Source organism: Artibeus jamaicensis, unplaced genomic scaffold (genome assembly GCF_021234435.1).
Source record: "Artibeus jamaicensis isolate MK-2021 breed Jamaican fruit bat unplaced genomic scaffold, CSHL_Jam_final contig_797, whole genome shotgun sequence".
NCBI classification, from domain to species: Eukaryota; Metazoa; Chordata; class Mammalia; order Chiroptera; family Phyllostomidae; genus Artibeus; species Artibeus jamaicensis.
The window spans coordinates 1,767,711-1,789,745 of NW_026521977.1; the positions used below are offsets into that span (position 1 = coordinate 1,767,711).

Genomic DNA, 22,035 nt, shown 5'->3' on the forward strand with positions numbered 1-22,035 from the left:
TTAAAAAATGAGGAGAGGCTTAGGAACCTCCAAGACATCGTTAAATGTTCCAACATCTGAATTATAGAGGTACCAGAAGGAGAAGAGGAACAGCCACAAGTGGACACCTTATTTGAACAAATGATTAAGGAGACCTTCCCCAATCTGGCAAAGGAAATGGTCTTCCAGGAAGTCCAGGAAGCTCAAAGAATCCCAAAGAAGGTGGACCCAAGGAGGAACACACCAAGGCACATCATAATTATATTACCCAAGATTAAAATGAAGAAGAGAATCCTAAAAGCAGCAAGAGATAAGAAGACAGTAACCTACAAAGGAGTTCCCATTAGACTGCCAGCTGATTTCTCAAGAGACCTTACAGGCAAGAAAGGGCTGGAAAGAAGTATTCCAAGTCATAAAATCCAAAGACCTACAACCAAGATTGCTCTATCCAGCAAAGCTTTCATTTAGAATGGAAGGACAGATAAAGTGCTTCTCAGGTAAGATCAAATTCAAGGAGTTCATCATCACCAAACCCTTATTATACAAAATGTTAAAGGGACTTATCTAGGAAAAAGAAGATAAAAACATGTATAGTAAAATGACAACAAACTCACAATTATTAACAACCACACCTAAAACAAAAACAAACTAAGGAAACAACTAGAAAAGGAACAGAACCACAAAAACGGAGATCACGTGGAGGGTTAGCACCAGGAGAATGGGAGGAGGAAAAGAAGGGAGAAGGTACAGAGAATAAGTAGTGTAGACGGTAGGTAGAAAATAGATAGGGGGGAGGGCAAGAATAGTATGGGAAATATAGAATCTAAAGAACTTGTGACACATGGACATAAACTAAAGGGGGGAATGGTGGGGGAAGGGTGTGCAGGGTAGAGGGGAATGAAGGGGGGAAATAGAAAAATGTAATGGCATAATCAATAAAATATATTTTAAAAAAGAAAAAAATAACTGCTTCTTTGTTTTCTTTAGTCCTGTGGACCTTCTGAATGCAAGCTTGGTTGACTTTCACAGCTAAAAGTTTTGGGAGATTGTCCCTTGAGTGGGAACCTAAAAACTGGAGTGCAAGTTGCATGGCCCAAACCCTTAGCTCTTCAGGGAGAAGCCAGATTCCCTCTCCATGGTATTATGCCAAGAGTGGGGTTTCTAGTGAGAATGTTTCTTATTCTTCCCTACACATTTCTATGTGGGTATTTTCTCAGAAGTCCAATGTGTAGGAGTCGCTCAAATAGTTTCTGGACATCTCCCAGAGGGAACTGCTCCATGTATAGATGCACATTAGGTTCGTCTGTGAGAGGAGTAAAACTCAGGAGCCTCCTGTACTGCCAACTTGGTGGAGAGTCTCATCTACCTCTCTGTGACTCTGTTAAATTTCTGGCTGGTCTGCCACTAGCCTCAAATAGGATGGTAACTTAGACAAGTAAAATTAAGAGTTTTTTCCCTTTCATTTCCTCCTGGGATCAATACTATTTTTACTTACAATCATGTTGTGGTTTTAAGCTTTCCATCCCATTTGGCAGCAAAGCTGCCAGCTTTTAGCCAACCCTGCCCTGGCAAAACTACCATTCTCACTGAAAGAGCTGAGGAATGGGGGAGATGGGAGCGGTCCCAGCTAAGAATACTGCAGATTTCTACGGCTCTCCTCCAAAGCTCTAGCGTGAAAAATGCTTCTGGTCAATTTCCAGAGTCCTAAAACAGCTATAGTCAATAATTTTTTGTACAGTTTCATACTGTTTTGGGGGGGGGGCAAAAGAATTTGCCAAACTCTTCATACTGCCATAACCAGAAATATTGTCTTCGGTGATGTCAATTTTGTTCATATAAACTTTTTTCAATGCTAAGTTCTCCAAAGTACAGTAGATATTTTTCCTTCCAACTAGCAATCTGTGGTTGGACACTTTGGGGTATGCCAATATCTTGTTCCTCGCCAACTATAGGTATACCTCGTTTTATTGAACTCTCCTTTATTATACTTGGCAGATATTTCATTTTTTACAAATTAAAGGTTTGTGGCAACTCTGCATTGAGCAAGCCTATTAGTGCCAGTTTCCTAACACCATTTGCTCACTTCACATCTCTCTGTCACATATTGATAATTCTTGCAATATTTCAAACTTTTCATTATTATGTTATGGTGATCTGTGATCAGCGACCCTCAGTGTTGCTACTGTAATTGTTTTGGGGCACCATGAGCCATGCCTATACAAGAGGGCAAATTTAATCCATTAATGTGTGTGCTCTGACTGCTCCACCTGCTGGCTGTTCCCCCGTCTCTCTCCCTCTCCTTGGGACTCCCTAATGACTAAGACTCAACAATTCTGAAACTAGACCAATTAATAATCCTACAGTGGCCTCTAAACGTTCAAGTAAAAGGAAGAGTTTCACATCTCTCACTTTAAATTAAAAGGTAGAAATGATTCAGCTTAGTCGTGTCAAATGCTGAGATAGGCGGTAAACAAGGCTGCCTGCACCAAAACAATTAGCCAAGTTGGGAATACAAAGGAAAAGTTCTTGATGGAGATTAAAAATGCTAACTCCAATGAATACAGAAATGATAAGAAAACAAAACAATCTATGCTGATACAGACAAAGTTTTAGTGGTCTGGATAGAAAATAAAACCAGTCATAGCATTCCTTTAAGCCAAAGCCTAATCCAGAGAAAGGTCCTAACTCTTTTCAACTTGATGAAGGCTGAGAGAGGTGAGGAAGCTACAGAGCAGTTTTAAGCTAGTAGAGGTTGGTTCATGAGGTTTAAGGAAAGAAGCCATCTCCACAACATAATAGTGCAAGGTGAAGTAGTAAGTGCTGATGTGGAAGATGCAGCAAGCTATCCAGATCTAGCTAAGATAATGAAATGGCAACACTAAACAACACATCTACCATGCAGACAAAACAGCCTTATATTGGGAAAAGACGCCATCTAGGACTCTCATGCTAGAGAGGAGTCAATGCCTGGGTTCAAAGCTTCAAGAGACAGGTTGACTGACTCTCTTGTTAGGGGCTAATGCAGCTGGTTACTTTAAGTTGGAGCCAATGCTCATTTACTATTCCAGAAAACCCCAGGGACCTTAAGAATTACTCTAAATCTACTCTGCTTGTCGTCTAAAAATGGAATAATAAAACCAGGATGACGAAATGTCTGTTTACAACATTGTCTAATGAATATTTTGTGCACATTATTGAGACTGACTGCTCAGAAATAAACATTCCTTTCAAAGTATCACTGCTCAATGACAATGTAACAAGTCACCAAAATGCTCTGATAGGAGATATATGAGATTAATGTTGTTTTCATGCCTGCTAACACAATATCCATTCTGCAGCCCAGGAATATAGGAGGAATTTCAACTTCCAAATTTTAATATTAAAAATATATACTTCATAAAGCAACAGTTGCCATAGATACTTATTCCTTTGATGGATCTGGGCAAAGTAAATTGAAAACTTTCTGAAAAGGATTCACCATTCCAGATGCCATTAAGAATATGCATGGGAAGAGGTCCAAATATCAACAAGACTTTGGAATAAGACGAATCCAACTCTTGTGAGTAATTTTGGGTGGGGGATGGTGCGGTTCAAGACTTCAGTGGAGGAAGTAACTGCAGATATGGTGGAAATAGCAAGAAAATTAGAATTAGAAGTGGAGCTTGAAGATGTGACTGACATGCTGCAATCTCATGATAAAACTTGGATGGATGAACAGATGCTTCTTATGGATGAGCAAAGAAAGTGGTTTCTTGATAACGAAATTTACTCCAGGTGAAGGCTGTTGAAATGACAACAAAGGATTTAAGAGTATCACATAAACTTAGTTGATAAAGCAGTGGCAGGATTGACCAAGAGGATTGACTCCAATTTTGAAAGAAGTTCTACTATGGGTGAAATGCTATGAAACATCACATGGTACGGAGAAATAGTCTGTGAAAGAGACAACTGATGTAGGAAACTACTGTGCTATTTATTATTTTAAGGAATTCCACAGTCGCTTCAGCCTTCAGCAGCCACCACCCTGACCAGTCAGCCACTATAAACATCAAGGCAAGACCCTTTATCAGCAAAAAGATTCTGACTCACTGAAGGCTCAGATGATGGTTAGCATTTTTAGCAAAAAAAGTATATATTTTTAAATTAAGGCATATATGTTGCCTTTCTAGACATAATACCATTGCATACTTAACAGACTACAGTGTAGTATAAACATAACATTTATATGCACTGGGAAACCAAAAAATCTGTGTGTCTCGCTCCATTGTGATATTCACTTTATTGTGGTGGTCTGAGACCCAACCTGCAAAATCCCCAAGGTATGCCTGCGTTGGCAATTACTGAGTCAGTCCTTGCTATGATGACTAGCTCCAAAATGACTTTCCAAGTCCAGTACTTCTCCACATTCACTGGTCAGCACTCAACATGCAGCAGAGCCCTCATTTGTCCTTCACTGACTTGTGGATTTTTTAAAAATTCCAACATTATATAAGCAAGTACTGTCTTTAATTATTTTTGTGCTAAACAAGTCCTACATTTAGACGGTGGGTACCCCTTCAACCTAGTTCCTGTGTCCTTGTGACATGAACCCTTTCTAAAAGTTCTTTCTTACTTTCTGGCTTAACAAAATAATCCAGACTTCTACTGTACCTACCCTGTCCCTGACTAAAAGCCAGCCATCTGAATAAGGAGTCCTAGTTCCTTTTTGTGAAGAATGGTATTAAAGAGTGAGATTCTGGGTACGAGAGTAAATTTTAGATCATCGCTACTGGGGCGCTTTTGTTTCTAAACCACTTCTGCAGGCAGAGCTAGGAAATATATGTAAGTACATAGTATATACATGCACATACATGTGTCCACACATGTGGACGGACACATGTGTACATGTGTGTGCACCCCCCCCCGAGAAATCATGATCCACACCATTACTTTCAATTCCAATCCATTTCCACAGCGTCTCCCAGTGACTCCAGTGCATATTTGTATGTCCCTTCTTCCAGTGAGAACCCTGGCTCTGAACAACATAAGCATATTTACTCATTTGCTGGATCTTATATTACACTAAAAAGTTACAGAATTTGTTCAGCCACTCTAACTCTAAATATCACCAATTAAAAAGGAACAATTTGTTTATAATTCTCTCCTCAAAACCTTTCCAGTACTGAGGTTATATAGTCAAACACTGTGTTCTCTTTTTAAAGTATATTTTATTGATTATGCTTTTACAGTTGTCTCAATTTTTTCTCCTTTGCCTCCCTCCACCCAGTTCCCTCCTTCCCTCCCACGATCTCCCCTTAGTTCGCGTCCATGGGTCATGTATGTAAGTTCTTTGGCTTTTCATTGCCTGTTCTGTTCTTAACACCCCTGTCTATTTTGAACCTACTCAACCATAGTTCTAAATCCCTGTACCTTGTAGTCAAATATTGTGTTCTTAAGTTACTTTGGTTAGTTTTTCCACTTCAGTGTGATTGTTATTCTTTGAAAGACAGTGGAGCTTATTTCTGTATGCTTTTAGTTTTAAGATTTTTCTTTTTTATTCCATCTCATCATGATTGATCTAATATTATTTCCTGAAGAAGACCTAAATGTACTTTGAGAAGGTCAAAACCACGTAACAATGTCTGTTCAGAGAAGTGTCACTCCTTCCCAAATTACTATTCTTGTGCCAGTATCAGTTTACCGGTTGTTATGAGGTGCCATGCTTATATGAAATAATATTGTTGGGAGAGGGTAGGCAGTGTGTACTTGAGGATTCTCTGTACCAATTTAGCAGCCTCTTGCGAATCAAAGAATTTTAAAATTTTAGTATGTGTGCTACATCTGCTATTCTCTACATGGCCAGGACATTCATTCATTTATTCAACAAGGAAGCAAGGACAAAAGAATTTTAAAATTTATATTTTAAAAGTCTGGCTGTATTAGTTTCCAATGGCTTTTATAACAAATTGCCATGAAGGTGACAAATTAAAACACCAGAAATACAGGGTGGGGCAAAAACTGTAAACCTGCTTTTGCCCCAACCTGTATATTATGCTCAGTAAAAGAAGCCAGACATGAGGGAAAATATATTGTGTGACTCCAAATATATGAAATGTTCAGAAAAGGCAAATGTGTATTAGTAGTTGCCTAGGCATATTATCTTACACTTCTGGAGGTCAAAATTCCTTCGCTTGGGTTTTTGAACTTCTAGCAACTGCCCAACACTCCTCTGCTCGTGGTTCCCTTCCATCATCAAGGCTGCAAAGGCCAGTGGAGTCTGTCTCCCTTATGTGATGGGAGAGTGTGTCGCTCGGATCCTGACTCTCTCGTCTCCCTCCTTCTGTTGTTTAAGCTCCCTTGTGATTACACTGAACCCTCGTCAAGGAACTGAGCTCTGCTTTGATTCTGAAGGATCAGCAGAGGTCAGGGAGATGAGCGCAGTGAGGCCATCAGAGCTGACACAGACCGTGTGCACAGAAAGAGGACTGAGGGAGGAAAAGACACTGAGACCCACAAGCAGCTCCTCCAAGGGCGGCTCATGAAGACCTAGTTCACCAAGAGAAGGAGGCTGAGATTTCTTCCTGAAGACCCTGGGGAAGAACTTCTCCCTCCCTACTCATACACAAACCCTTTATGATCCCCCACAAGAAAAGATAATGTATGCTGGTGACCCGGAGAAAATGAACTTAACAGCATCATTTAGTATCAGATAAATTGTGAAGAAAGCATGCATTTGTAAGGCTCTCTATCCTATTTACATTATTTTTAAAAACTAGTTTATGATATTAAGGGGGGGATATTTTATTAAACTTAGTAAGATAAGATTTATGTCTCATATAGTAGAAATGAGTTAGGGACAATGTTCTAGTACTTAAAGGGTACAGTTTTCATTATCCAGAAAAACTATATAGTGTAATACAGAATAACTTACCCATGCCTAATTTACCTATGCTATAACACACATGTCAAATATTTTAAGAAATTATATTAGTGTTTTTATTCCTAACTAGCAATGCTTGTTGCTGTGTTCATAGTGACATAGTTATTTACAAATCCAATTTCTTTGAACTACAAGTGAAAATCAGTTTTCCACATAACCTTGAATTGTTCCCTAGTCTTCAGTAGCCAGAATCCATCCAAAGCTGCACAATAACAGTAGGGAAGACAATATGAAAACAAACATTCCACTGATAACTACTACTGATTTTAGTAGAATGGTATAAACATATCCTGTTGATTATTAAAATAGTAAAACATTCTGAAAAATTACTTCCTGATTTTAACTTTTCTTTAGGGTTAAATTCTTAACATCAAACATTAACAAATGTATTTGTTTCCTGTGTTAAAAGAACAACACCGAAAACTTTTCTCCAGAATCTTCCCCTTCTCTGAATAATAATGATATGCTATACAAATAGAGTACTATGTCTCAGCTTTCAAATGGGAAAAATTATTTAAATTAAGGCCAGGATATAAAGACATATATTTCAGGAGACTTAAACAATTTATTATAGATATTTCTGGTCAATCTGCAATGGAGAAAGCAATATAGTAATGGTCATGGCTTTATACAAGGCACAAAAAAGGAGATTTCCCAGACATTGGATTAATATTTGTTGATCCAATTACTGTACTCCAGGCACCACAGTACAGTAATAAAAAAAAAAACAAAACCCAAGATCCCTACCTTCACAGATTAACTAAAGCAGTATCTCAAAGAGGTATCAAGATCCAAGACATAGAAACAAAGTACACGTCCATCAGTGGGTGAATGTATAAAGAAAATGTGTTATGTATAAAACAATGAAATATTATTCAGCCAAAATATTGAAACCCTGCTTTTTGTGACAACATAGAGAAAACTTGAAAGCATTATGCTAAGTAAAACAGGCCGACTAAAACAAATAATTTATATTCTCATTTATTTGGGGAATCTAAAAGAGGTGAACTCATAGAAATAGAGAGTTGAATACTTGTTGCCAAGTGTTAAATGTTAGCGGAAATGCACTAACGTTGGTCAGATGGTACACATTCCAGGTATAAGATGAATACACCCTGGGGATCTTATGTACAGCCGGTGAATATAATTAATGATACTGTACTAGATACTTGAAAGTTGTTGAAAGAGTAGGTCTTATCGTTATTAGTGCATGCACACCAATGACACCTATGAGAGGGGTGATGGTTTAATAACCTCACTGAGGTAATCATTCTGCAACACATACATGTATCGCATTGTAAACCTTAAACGTACACGTTATATATCAATAATATCTGATCAGTAAAGCTGGAAAAAAGTATAAACACAGAAAATACAAGACTAAAGTTGTTTAATTATAAAATAGAGTGATGATAGCTGAAGGCCCACGATTGTTTTAATCTTTGATTTTAAAATGTCTAATAAATAATATACTATAAAAACGGAGAATAAATATTATAAAGCTAGTTTGCTTGCCATGAAAATCCAAATTATAAATAAACAGGTATGACAAAAGATGTCATGAGAATTTCACAAAATTATTTGGATCAAAGAGAGACACCAAAGTTAAACAGCTATGGAGTGAATAAAAAATCGGAGGGGTATAAACACCAGTTCTTGTGAATACAATCTTATTAACATAAAAAAACTACAGTTTTCCACACTTAAAGCACAAATCTTCAGGTAAACAAACCTAGCTCACATAAGCTAAAACAAGAAGCAAACAAAAAAATGGCAACTGATAAATTAAAGTAATTAAGGACCTTATGGGGAATGAGGTGGGTGATGGCGGAAGTGCACGTAATAATTTCAAGCAAACACAGAGAACTCTCAAACTGTGGAAAACAAATTTATCATCGTACAATCCTGGGAGAGAAGAACCAAGAAAATGTTATCATTAAATTTAGACTTTCACAGGAAAACTAGTCAAGGTTACTAAAGAATCTTATAGTCTTTATCTGCTTCCTGTCTGTGCTTTGTAAACTCCACCACCACCACCCCACCCCCAACCCAGGTAGTGAACTTTGATAATGGTCTAATATTGGCTTTCCACAACAGTCCGACTGAAATGACTGGTGATAAGAGCATGCTTTTAGACACAATTATCAGTACCTCGTGCTCTAGAAAATACAACTCTGCATACAGCGCTGTTTTAGAGGCATCTTTCTTTCTCCTTTCCTGTCTTATCTTTTCCTCATTCTTTCCCTGAAAAACTAACTTTTAAATATGTAAACAAAAGATAATAAAGTTCAAAATACTTGAGAGTATAATAATGATATTCGATCCTCAGATGACTAATCATCATGTGTTCTGGCACACTTCATCCATTCACAGAATATCTCCTAATGAAATACATCTGCTATTCTCTCCATGGCCAGGACATTCACTCATTTATTCAACAAACATTGATGCCTTTTGTGGCCAAGGCATTACGCCAGATATATACAGGACACAAAGAAAAGTTCTAATTATTCTTTTATTATTCTCTTAATCATGAGGTCAGTTACTGAAGCTCACAGTCTAGTAAGGGAAAACTTATTAATAGATGGGGAAAAATCATAAGGCAGAATTTCCAAACAATCAGCGTGATATCTAGGAATCAATATTTTATCAACCTTCTAGACTTTCTGTTATTTGAGAAGAATAAAATCTCTAATTTGTTCAAGCATTGCATTAAAAAATAAGTTATACATATAGTTAGTTTTACAACTTTTAAAAAGTATATTTATTGCAAGATAAAACACAAATAATAGAAAACCAAATAAATCAACTGCAAGGCTTAGTGAATACGTGGTAAACAAAACACAGATCAAGAAGAACCTCGCCAGCAATCAATCTGAAAAGCCCCTTCCGTGTGCCCCAGTCACAGCTGCCTCTCTGCTGCCGCAGTGACCGCTGTCCCGACTCTTCTAGTAACCAGCTTCCTGATTTTTCCTACAGTTTTCTCACCCAAATGTGCATATTCAGACACTACAGTTCCATCTCACTCTGTTAAAAATGAGATGTTTTAAACCTCTTTTCATCTAGAGTTTCCTCCTCCATTTTTTCCTTTCCTTATAATTTATTTGTTAAAGAATCTGGAACATGTTACCCATAGTTTCCAAGAGCATGGATTTTGATAAATGCAGTCTCTCAGCGCAGTTTAATGTGTTCCCTTATCTTCTACACTTTCTGTGATCAGACTCAGATTTAATCCCTCTGGTAAACACTACAGGTAATTTTTTAAAAATATTTTAGTTATTATTTTAGAGAGAGGGGAAAGAGATGGAGAAAAACATCGATGTGAAAGAGAAACATCAACAGGTTGCTTCTCGCACGTGCCTGTCTGGGGACTAAACGCGTAACCCAGGCAGGTGCCCTGACTGGAAACTGACCCGGTAACCTTACACTTTGCGGGACGACACCCAGCCCACTGAGCCACACTGGCCAGGTCAAACTACAGGTAATGTTTGGCAAGACTTGGCACATCATATCTGCTTGTTTGTCTTCTTGTGACAAGTTAGTGACGCTTAGGTCTGCACTCACTGAGGAATGTAACATGATGATGCTCTATCTCTATGACTTTCATTTATCAATAGAATACTTATAAAAAGAGACAATTCTCCTCAACTACTATTGGGTTACTCTGTACTATGTAGTTCACATACAGGAAGAATAAATGCTTGATTCATTTCCTTTACTGGTAAGTTTTCAAGATAACGAACTGGTTTCCTGACATATTCTGGAATAACAGTATTTTTAAAAGATCTTATTGATTCATTTTTAGAGTGAGGGGAAGGGAGGGGCAGAGAGAGAGAGAAATATAGAACAGTTGCCCCAGCTGGGACCGGGCTCATAGCCCAGGCTCATAGCCCAGGCATGGGTCCCACCCAGGAATCAAACTGGCAATATTTTGCTTTGCAGGATGATGCCCGACCAACTGAGCCACAATGACCAGGGTCAGAATAACAACATTTCAATTTTAATATTATTATGAATTCATGGATTTTAATTCATGTAATTATATATTTTATATATCAAGTATTTAATGGTTTGCTTTTCACAATGGTTTTGCTTTTTAGATTCACATCAGGTGATGTGAGCTTAAACTACATTTCATTTTGTAGGCTTCCACAAGAGGACATTGAAAATAGGACAGAGACATACCCAACTGCTGGAACAGGAGGGCCACGCTCGTGCCTGTGACAGGAAGGCTGTCGTGCAAAGGAGTCTGGATCAGCTGCCGATCTCCTGCACCCAAGGAAAACAGCTTCTGCAGCGTGGGGAAAACATGTACACACACAAATACATAAAAGATTTCTTTCCAGACATTTTCTTAAGATTAAAAAACCCTTTGATGTTCAGATTTAGAGCAGGTAATGACCATATTAACGTCCACCCTACAGATGCAAAGGGCAACAGTGTCACCCAAAACATTCAAGTTACTTTGCACCCAACTGAATATGGTACAAGAAAATTCAGTAGTTGAAAATTTAACAACAAAATACAAAAATCACTGACAATCATACTTAAGCGAAAAACAATAAAATGTTAGAGTCATCATTTATATGCCAATTACAGTTCAATAAAACTGGAAAATATAAAAGAAATATAATAAGAACCACATTATTACATACAATAATTTTTTAAATTTCTAGTAGCTACCATAAACATTTTTAATTAAAATGTAAATAAAATAAAGCTAACAAAAATCCCATTAAAATAATGGCCCATAAAATAATTCCACTGCTTAAAGCTTGCTCCAATTTCGAGCAAGCCCACCTTTCAAATTCTGTCTTTGGAGCAGAGGTAGGAGAGTAAAGGAAGAGAGTGCAAGAGGCAAAAGCAAGGGAAATAGACTTGAAATAAAAAAGACACTGGGATAGACAGAAGACACTTAAAAAGACAAGGGGCAAGGAAAAAGGATGGTAATTTCATTGTAAATAATCTTTGCTAGATTGAGGATAAATTACATAATTTTTAGAGGACTATCCTCTTCACCAATATCACATAAGGATAAACAAAGTAAGTGATCAACTAATCAATTCTAGGGCTTCAGGAAAAGGTTTTTTTGTTGTTGTTTTTTTTAAAGTATCGTGCATTAGCTATATTAAGTCAAAGAGCTGACATTCTTATTCTTCTACTTCAGAGACAAATATGAAAATCTCAAGACACACAGCAGATGAAAAGCATGACCACTTTGAGAAAGTTTTATTTTAGTAGAAGAGCTTAATTTCCTGTTTGATGCTCAAACTATGGCAAAATCCTTGGGAGATTTTCGGGTATAGATTACACTCCCCAATGATCTGTGATTTTGGAAAATGATTAACATTACTGTTATTAAAGGTAGCAAACTGAAATAAGAAAAATAAACCCTTTTCTTTCAAATTTGAAAACTAAGCTACTCTATTAAAGATTACATGCAATGCACAAAAGAGTTTTAAGACCACATATTATTATTATTATCCAGGGAAATAAATAAATTAATGGATCTATTCAGAAATAATTATAAGGTAACAAAAAACTGTTGAGGGTTTTCTTAATAATACTGCCTATTTTTTCCACTCAAAAATTTCTGATCGTTAATTAAACGAGGCATAACTATATAGAGTAAGGGGGGGGTACAAGGAAAACATTTTAAAAGTTTGACTTTAAAACGTGTATTACAAGAAAATGTAAACTGGAGTTCAAGTTACACAAAATATAACTTCTAATTACACTATGTGAAAGGTGAACCCTGTGTTAAAATTAACCTCATGACCTTAGAAAAGAATGGAATCTTGGGTCTCTAGAAGGCAGACCATAGGGACATTGCTTAACTAAGAGCCTCTTAAAAACATAAATATTTAAAGAATTCTTTTTTTCCCCTTTCTTCACAAATTAAATTAACTGGACAAGAGGGCAAGAGGCACAGGCCCTCTTCATCTGCCTTTTGCTCTATTTACCTGAGACCCTCCAGCCGCCGGGACAAGGCATGCACACAGGTTTGCAATGAGGCTTTCCAAGGAGACATTCAGACTGTCCACATACACAGTGTAGATCAAACCCAGGCAAGCCTGCAAAGGGAAGGCGCGTGTCATTATTTCATGGAAAAAGTAAGCACTAAAAATAAATTGTGGTGACATCTGCTCCTAGGAAAATTTCTCTTTGAACCTAGTAGAGTATATTGTACAGTGACATGGACTAAATTTGAAGCAGCAAATGTTATTAAGTTTATTAAATTTTCCTCCAGAACCAGAAGCTCTAAATGAGCTTTTGAAAGGAGTTTATAAAAAGCAGAAACCCACAGTTTGTGAAACAGGTGTCTGTGCTGAGAAAACCACTCTAGCAAATGTGTAGAGCTCAAAATTGTTTTCTTTTTGGTCTCATAACAAACATTTAGAAATTTATTTTGTTTTGTGACTCTTATAAATTCAGAACATTCTATATAAAAATTTAACCTATGTGAATTATTACAAAAGATCACAAAATAAAGACAAGATACGATTAACACTTTAAGCCTCAGAAGACAAAATATAATCTTTATGAATCTTTCAGGTTATTAAATTCCGTAATTATAAAAAATTATTTGTTAGGAATCACTTCATTGTCACTAAAATATTGACACCAAGATAATTTTTAAAAAATGCGTATTTCAATGAAATAATAAAATTTGCAGAAATTATGTACTAAGTTCCAAAATAGTTTGGAAGATTTTAGGTATGGTTTATACTTTCCAAAGTAGATCTGTGATTTTGGACCAGGGTCAACATACTAATGCTAAAGGTAGCAGCTGCAATTTTTTTTTAAGATTTTATTTTTATTTATCTTTAGAGGGGAAGGGAGAGAGAGAGGGAGAGAAACATCAATGTATGGTTGCCTTTCGTGCGTCCCCTGCTGGGAACTGGCCTGCAGGGAACCTGCCTGCAACCCTGGCATGTGCCCTAACTGGGAATCGAACCGTGATTGTCTGGTTCGCAGGCCCACGCTCAATCCACTGAGCTACACCAGCGAGGGTTGCAATTTTTTATAAAAAGCCCTCTTTTTTCAAAGCTTAAATGTATTTATAGCTAAATTAAAATTTTTCCTTACATTTGAGAATTGTGTCTAAAAAACAAAATACCTAATGTAAACAATATTTTTAAAGCTATGTTGGCAGTGATAGTATCAGAACTACCTTAAACCATAAATATCCATCCTCTTTACTTCAACCTGGACTCATCAAAAGAAGGTGAGTAAAAGCACACAGAGTTGTTATAGTGCTAATGTATTTTACATTTGCTGCAGGTAATCCAATGATCTCTTTAAGATACTACATTTTTGGAATCTGTAAACATGGAACCTTTAAAAAACACTACATTCTTAAAATGTAAATAGTCACATGAACTTACTCAGGTATTTATTTCATCCAACATAAAACACTTCTTCTGTTAACACCAATTTCATTGAATTCCTAAGTCAATTTAATTTAAATACAAGGATATTTGAAATACAAAGGACTGTTAAAATGGTTTGCTCAAAACAGATTTACATAATAATATAATATTTTATACATATTGACAACAAAGAGTTCTTTACCCTAAAAATTTCCGGATAATCTAATCTGGACACCAGCACCAGGCTTTTGGGAGCAAACACTTCCGCAGGCTGAATTAAACCAGTCACTTCTACTTCACCTTCAGTCTCTTCCTTCTTTGTTCCCTAGAAAAAGAGGCACTGCAATCAACACAGATAGAATTTCCTAGGTTTATAACTCACAAAAGATAGGCGATCACACTCTCATATAATTTACAAAATCCAAAATTAATTGCATGATATAATTTATAATATAATTAACAAAACTCAAATTAAAAACAAAAAGCATACTTTGAAAGCCACCTAAATTAAAATGCAGGGCATACTTACTTCATGTTTGAAAAGCTCCTTAAGCCCTAGATATGAACCACAACTTTATTTGAGCATTTGGGTTCTGTGTGAGGTAACCAGTAATCAAAGGTAAATTAGACACACTGAAGTTATTTTAAATAGCAACCCCAAACTAAAAATGACATTTATTTAAATGAAAAGTCAGTTTTTAAGAAAGAAAAATCTGTTTTAGAAGTCAGGCACTCATTTTCATTTTTGTCTTTCTGCTTGTCCAAATCTTTCAAACAAAAGTGATAAATTCTTTTAGAATTCTAAGGCTTGCAGACTGTTTGATGCTCTTAGAAGTAAAGCCCAAACAGCCTAAATTCATTTTGTCCCTGAGCAACAGTGTTGATTTCTTTAAAAGAAAGAATGTTGTCTTTAAAAGGAAGAAATATTAAACTAACCTTCAGAATGCCCTTCATGACACTTAAAAATGGCTAAAATGGCAAATCTTTTGTCATATATATTTTAGCACAAGAAAAATATCTAGAATAAAAAACACCCAAGTTTCACTTATCAAATATTGGTTAATGAAATAAACTTTGAACAATATTACTCTCATTTATTAGTTAACAAACATTTCCCATGCACCTACTGTTCCATAATACTGTATGGTGCACTATAAAAGTTTTAAGTAAAAAATAATACAAGGTAGTAGAGAAATAAATAAATTCATCTTTATTTCTAGATGATATTGTAACATGTTAGGACATTTTCCCTAACTAGAATTTTCTTTTCTTTCCTTTCCAATAATCAAAGGTCTGCTTGAAATTTATCTTCCTTCCTAAAGCCTTCCCTTTGATGATTTTCCTCTTACTCTCAATTCCTAGTACAGTTCCCCAACATGTCACACCTGCTCATACTTAGTCTTCCTGCCAAACCTCTCCCCCAAATGCCACAAAATGCCATATCCAGCTTGACATCTCCACTTGAATGACTCCCATTTGTTGCCAGGTATAATGTGCTCCCATGTATAATGTGCACCACGTTTTTGTGCACGATATACATGGGATTATAAGACCCATTATTACGCCCATGGCATATAGTCATTATATCCCTGTATAATGTGCATCCTTATTTTTCCCTCAAAAATTCAGGCCAGCCCTGGCTGGCATAGCTCAGTGGATTGAGCGAGGGCCTGTGAACCAGAGTATCGCAGTTCAATTCCCAGTCAGGGCACATGCCTGGGTTGCAGGCCAGTTCCCAGCAGGAGACGCATAAGAGGCAACCATACACTGATATTTCTCTCCCACTCTTTCTCCTTCCCTTCCCCTCTCTTGAAAAATAAATAAATAAAAATATTTTTTAAAAAAAACTTAAAAAAAAATTCAGGCCCAAAAAAGTACTCATTATACACAGTGAAAAATGGGTAATGGGTATCTCAAAGATGCCCAAAACATAGCTCCAATCTTTCTCCCCAAACTCCACTCCTCCTGCAAAATTCCCGATCTTAGTGGAAATCCTATCCTTGAATTTAGCAAATCAAAAATCTTGATTCCCCTTTCTGCCATACCCCATATCCAAACTGTCAACAAATCCTGATTTCTTACCATTTCTATTGCTACCACAACTCTGCGAGTGACCATCATTGCTTGTCTGAATTATTTTGAAGAGGTTCCCTCAGTTTCCTCTATTCCTCTTTAGCCCCACTTTGCCTCCCTGCTCTCCTTAAACGTGCTGGGCATTCTTCCTGCCAAGGGTCTTAAGCATGTTTGTTGTTCCTTTGCCTGGATGCCTTGTCCCACAGATAGCCTAATGACTTCCTTAGGTAGGTAGGGGTCTTCATTGAAGGGACTTCTGCTCTGTTAAGCCTTTGCTGGCATCCTCCTTGAAACTGCAAGGCCCTAACAGTAACTAGTCCCATTCCTTGCTTTATCTTTTTTCATTGCATTTATTACCATCCAACGTATTATCCATTGTTACATTGTGTTTTGCTCCATGAAGACTAGGATTTATTTCTGCCTGGTTTCTTCCCTCTAATTTCCAACTTCCTAAAACAAGAGCTGGGCATATAGTTGATACTTACTATTTATTTCTTGCATATATGCAGGAATGAATTTTCTTTGAATAGTTTTCTGGGTATTTTACGAAGGGAAGTCTCCTTCCCCTAGTCATAGAGGCCAGAATTGTATTTTCTATTTCCTTTGGCCCCTGCACAGTTTTTAGTTCAGTGAAAGATAACCACGTTATTAAATATCTATAAAATGTACCTATCCAAAGGGAACTATCCATTTACTTTTTGTATGTGTGATATGGTCCATATGCTCTTGAAAGGTTTTCATTTGTTACAAAGCAAATGCTAAAATTAGATTGTTTGGTTTCTGGAATCCTTAGAAATCATAAAAATGTGATGAATATAAATTTACCAAAGATTTCCACACCTAATGAATCATATTCTTTGTGGATTACTAATAAATTTGAAATGACAAAGGAATGACTGAAATTCCTGAAAGAGATAAAGCTGTCCACATTTTTATGAGACCGTGATAAACGCCCTGGAGTACCATTAGAAGTCAGCGTGAGCGAGTAGACAACCATTTCAAATAAATGACCAGTAACCCACTTTAACCAAAACACAAAACAAAACGCACTGGGTCATTTCTTAAAGCTTAATTTAGTTCTTTATGTAAACATTCACTGAATGGCATAGTTATTAACAAGAAAGAAAAAAGGTCCGATATGATTTAAATATTTAAATCACTTTTCATTATAGATGAAAAAGATGTTGACATTTACTTTGTAAATGTGCTATAAATGATAAGATGCTGTTATTCTAAGTTCTAATAGCGCTCCTAAAAGAATATGTTTTAAGTTTAGAGAATTCATGTTCCTTTTTTCAAAGCAAAATTTATGGCTATGACTGAAAAAAAATTTAACCCCCAAAAATGTTGATAAAATAAGATTTGTTCTTGAGATAGTAACGTGGTATTTTTGATAGAATTTTTCTATTAATAATTTATCATGTGAGGGAGTACTGCCTCTTCCCTGTACCTGCTTGAGTATCTTTTGTGTAATAATTATGTAATTATACTAGATTTATTTGGTTTGGTTTTACAAGGAGAGATTTTCACATACTGAAAACATCTGAGAACCTTAATAAGCAGAAAATTAAAAATAGGCTTTGAGTTAACAGATGTTATAATAATGCCATAGAATGTAATATTTTATTATATAAAACATTTTCACATATTTTAATTCACTGAACAGTGTTTGCAAGCATTCTTCTAACCTAAGGTTATTCCATGATTTAAGCAGGTTCCCTTAAAGATACAAATTCACTTTAAATACTACTGAGTTATCTCACAGTGACTGCATGATCTCCTACCTCTCCTACAGGTCATCAGCACCTGCCATAACCTGCCCATTTATAGAGTTTTCTACTTATTAGTACTATGGACTACATCTGCCAGTGGGATTCCCAACTTCTGTGTAGTTTACATTCTTATAGTTCATAGTCTCTCTGCTTCATGATATGGGATTAATTAATACCCACCATATCAATTTGCTCCCAAAATGCTATTGCCCTGTAAACACAGCCTGAGACAAAAATGCTAATAATTACTAGATTGTTGACTTTAAGTGATGTCCCCACAGAGCAGATAGGCACAATCTTTGGGAAGTTCATCCTATCACTGAGGCTGAGCACTTTGATGTCATCTTTGTTGCACTCCTAATACTTGATTCCTTTCTACCCGGAAAATACTTGTTGCATTCAATATCCTATGTGTGCTAAGTTTGTTATCAATAATACCATTTCACACTAAAACTTCCCTACAAATTTATGTAAACACTAAGTTTGAAAAGAAGGGTAAAAGGAATTATGCAAATAAAAAACTTTCTGTCTCACATTTCCTTTTTGAAATGTAAGTAATTTGTTACAGCGTACATTACATAGAGTTGCCTCAGTAAAGCAATTTAAAGACTTAAACATTTTTCAATATTAAAAATAAAGGAGTCTAAGTAACTGCAAAATTCTGTAAGGTCTACGATTCCCTCTGAAAAGCATCTTTATTTTTTGCCAAATAATCTGTTAATCTGTTACATGTCCACATGATAAAACCTAGTTTTTCTTGCCTGGTCTGGAAAATAATGACTAAGTGAAAAATACGCATTCTAGGATAACAAGACTATATACAAATTAGGCCACTAGTTTTCAATTCAGAATCTAGTTTACCTCCAGCATAAACCAAAAAACAAAAAACCCTAATATTTTCCCCTTCAAGAGCTCCTGGGCTCTATAGTACTTTGAAGGTGGGACAAATTCATTTGCAGGGCTACTATATACTCACCCTAGAAAGCTTCCTGTATCTAAGTGGCACAAAGTCTACAGGTTCTTTTAAATACATTCCAAAGGCAGCATTTTCCAAAGTAGGGTTTTTTTTTAACTTTTTTTTTACCCTTATTCTAGGACATGCTTATTGATTTTACAGAGAGACGAGAAAGGAGAGAGAGCGGGAGAGAAACACTGATGTGAGATGGAAACACTGATCGGGCGCCTCTCACACATGCCCCAAGTGGGACTGAACCTGCAACCTAGGCATGCGCCCTGACTGGGAACTGAGCCCACGACCTCCCAATTTACGGGACGACACTCCAACCAACTGAGTTACACTGCCAGGGATGAAGTGTTTTTTACTGGAGGCAAATAGATATTACTTAGCAAATGGTCTACTAACCAAAGAATTTTGGCAACAATAACTTAAAGGCAAGTTAAAAAGATTTCTTCACTGCAGAATTTCTCAGACTTTGATACTCAAAGGCCTAGAAGGTTTTACTCCAAAAGAACAGGAGTTGCCTTGGGTCATGGCATTATAGTTGATAAATACCATATAAAAATACCCTATCCATATACAGAGAAAAATAATTTTCTAAAATGTTTACATTTGTATTATCTTTATAACAAAAGGTTTAAAGTTATAAAAAGCAAACAAATACATCAGTATGTGTTTATTTATTAAACAATGACTACACAGTTGGCTACACAGTGGGTGTCACAGAAGGACAGGTACAGTGCGCCTTGTATCAGGAAATTTATAATCTAGCTTAAGGGCTAAAACCAACACAGGTGAAATAACATTAACCAGTACAAAACAATATTGTAACATTTTGAAATTCATTTAAAGTGCTTGAGAAACTCTGTGAGAAGGGATGAGGCCCACAGCAGTGAGCTAGGACCTAAAGGATAAATAGAACAGTCAGAGGGAAGAGGAGAGGGAAAGGGCAAAGGAGACTCCAACCCTGAGGCAAGTCAAACCACTCAGAAAGGCGAGGCTGGCAAGCCTGATCTGGGTATACAGGGGCCAGCAGAAGTAAGACCTGCTTCAGTGTGGATGGCAGGGTAATAATATGGGTATAATAATCTATAGTTCTACTTTGAACACTTCACCTAAAATGTCATATGGTATGCTTGAGTAGGATATTGTTACATTAAAGAATTACACAGTAATAGAAGATTTTGTAATAAAAAAGGGCATTATTTATGCTGGACTTTGTATATCTACCCTGCCCATTTGTTTTCATAATTTTAGTCCTTATGTATCTTTTTAAACTATGATAAACTAAACACTAAAATTTTATGCCAGGCATATTTAACTAAAATTCCTTGTCTCTGTTGACATTATTAGTTGATAAAATGGATTAATTTGCAATGTATTTTATAAACAAGAAATACGACAATAATAATTTATTGAAAGTTTTAGTTTTTCACGTATTTTATTTCAATAATTCTTAATGTGTATCTTCTTTAAAACACCTTCCCCCACTAATACCCAGGGAATAATCAAGATTAATGAATTAATCACTGTAAACTGACGAATATGGCACTGAGATATGTTCCTGCTCATCATTTATCCCCAACACATAATTGATTCCTTTCAACTGGTAGGAAGCACTCAAGAATCCTTTGGTGTATCTTATAAAATTATTAAGAAAATCAAGGATAGATTTAAAGTGTTAGAATTATGAGAAATGCTATTAAGCCAACCCTTCTCTGGAGAAACAGAGATGATGAGTCCAATGTTTGTGTGAGGGGAAGAAATCGCAGGCAGACTCCATGTGTGTTTCCTACCAAGGTTAACCATCTCAGAACTGGGTTCTCAGAAGTTCAAGGACATTATTTTGTGAACCACCATAATCAATAGACTCTTTTGAATGTTCTTTCCCATTGTTTGGTAAAACTGGTAAAAAAATAAATAAAAAACACTGAGTCATACTTTAGACTAAGCAATTACAGCATTATTATTTGGTGAGTTATAAGATCATACAGCTTAAGTTTACCAATTCACGGGTTACATAAAATATCCTTCCCTGGAGTCCCTGAAGGAAAAGTTTTATGTGAGGCACAAAGATTAAGATTTCAATGTTTTTAGTTTTTTTCTAAGAAATACATGTCAAATCTTATTTAATGATCATGTAACATGGTATATTAAAATATTCCATAAAGAAATAAAACATTTGGTTATGCACAACTGACAAGCAATAACTCTAGCGATGCACATCCCTCTAAGAATATGCCTTGGTTAGATAACTAAGAATAGTACGCTGCGGTTCATAATTTGGGTGGAAATTTTAAAGTGTGCCTAACATAAACAAAATTAAAGTATATTTTAAAAATCAGATATAGTTAACATGATATAATAATAAAAATAATATTATATTAGAAGTGCCTACTTCATTTTACAAATGAGCAATATCACGCCAGAGAAAGGACATGACTTGCCAAAGTCACGCAGCTTTTTGAAGGTGCAACGGAGATTAACAAGTCAAGTCTAACCTGGGCTAGTTCTCTTTCCACTCTTTTGTATTCTTACATATAACACTTAAGAAACTGTAAAAGAACTGGTATTAGTTCAAAGAAACTGCTCAGAAGAGATTACCTATGAGAAGTCAAACTGTAAATATAAAAAGATGTTCAGACTTTTTTCCTTTAAGCATATTTGGATGCAATAATCTTTCTTACATTTAAATAAAATAGTGACAACAATACACAGTTCTTAATGCAGCCCTTCCTGGTATAAAACTGTTCTTAAAATTAAAAAAAAAACACTAATGTTGTAAGACTTTGGGAACCTATTCTCAAAATTTTGGGATTTTTTTGAAATCTGAGTAAAATCTTTAAAAATATTTTTTCATGATTTTATTTTATATTGTATTTTTCCCATAACCATTCATCCTTGCTTTGCTCTCTTCCACCTGCACCTACACCCACCCCATGCAATGAGCGCATGAGCCCC

The 22,035-nt window shown here is 36.1% G+C and overlaps 1 protein-coding gene across 2 annotated transcripts in view; it reads right to left on the reverse strand.

Moving 5' to 3' along the window:
- SBF2 (SET binding factor 2) overlaps nt 1–22,035 on the reverse strand; it is a 392,309-nt gene that overhangs the window by 189,021 nt on the left and 181,253 nt on the right. For both annotated transcript variants that reach the window (XM_037133799.2, XM_037133797.2), the window contains exons 4-6: nt 14,474–14,596; nt 12,862–12,972; nt 11,084–11,189 (exon numbers count right to left, since the gene is read on the reverse strand). In XM_037133799.2, coding sequence (XP_036989694.2) covers nt 11,084–11,189; nt 12,862–12,972; nt 14,474–14,596 — 340 coding nt within the window. The remainder of the gene's footprint in view (nt 1–11,083; nt 11,190–12,861; nt 12,973–14,473; nt 14,597–22,035) is intronic.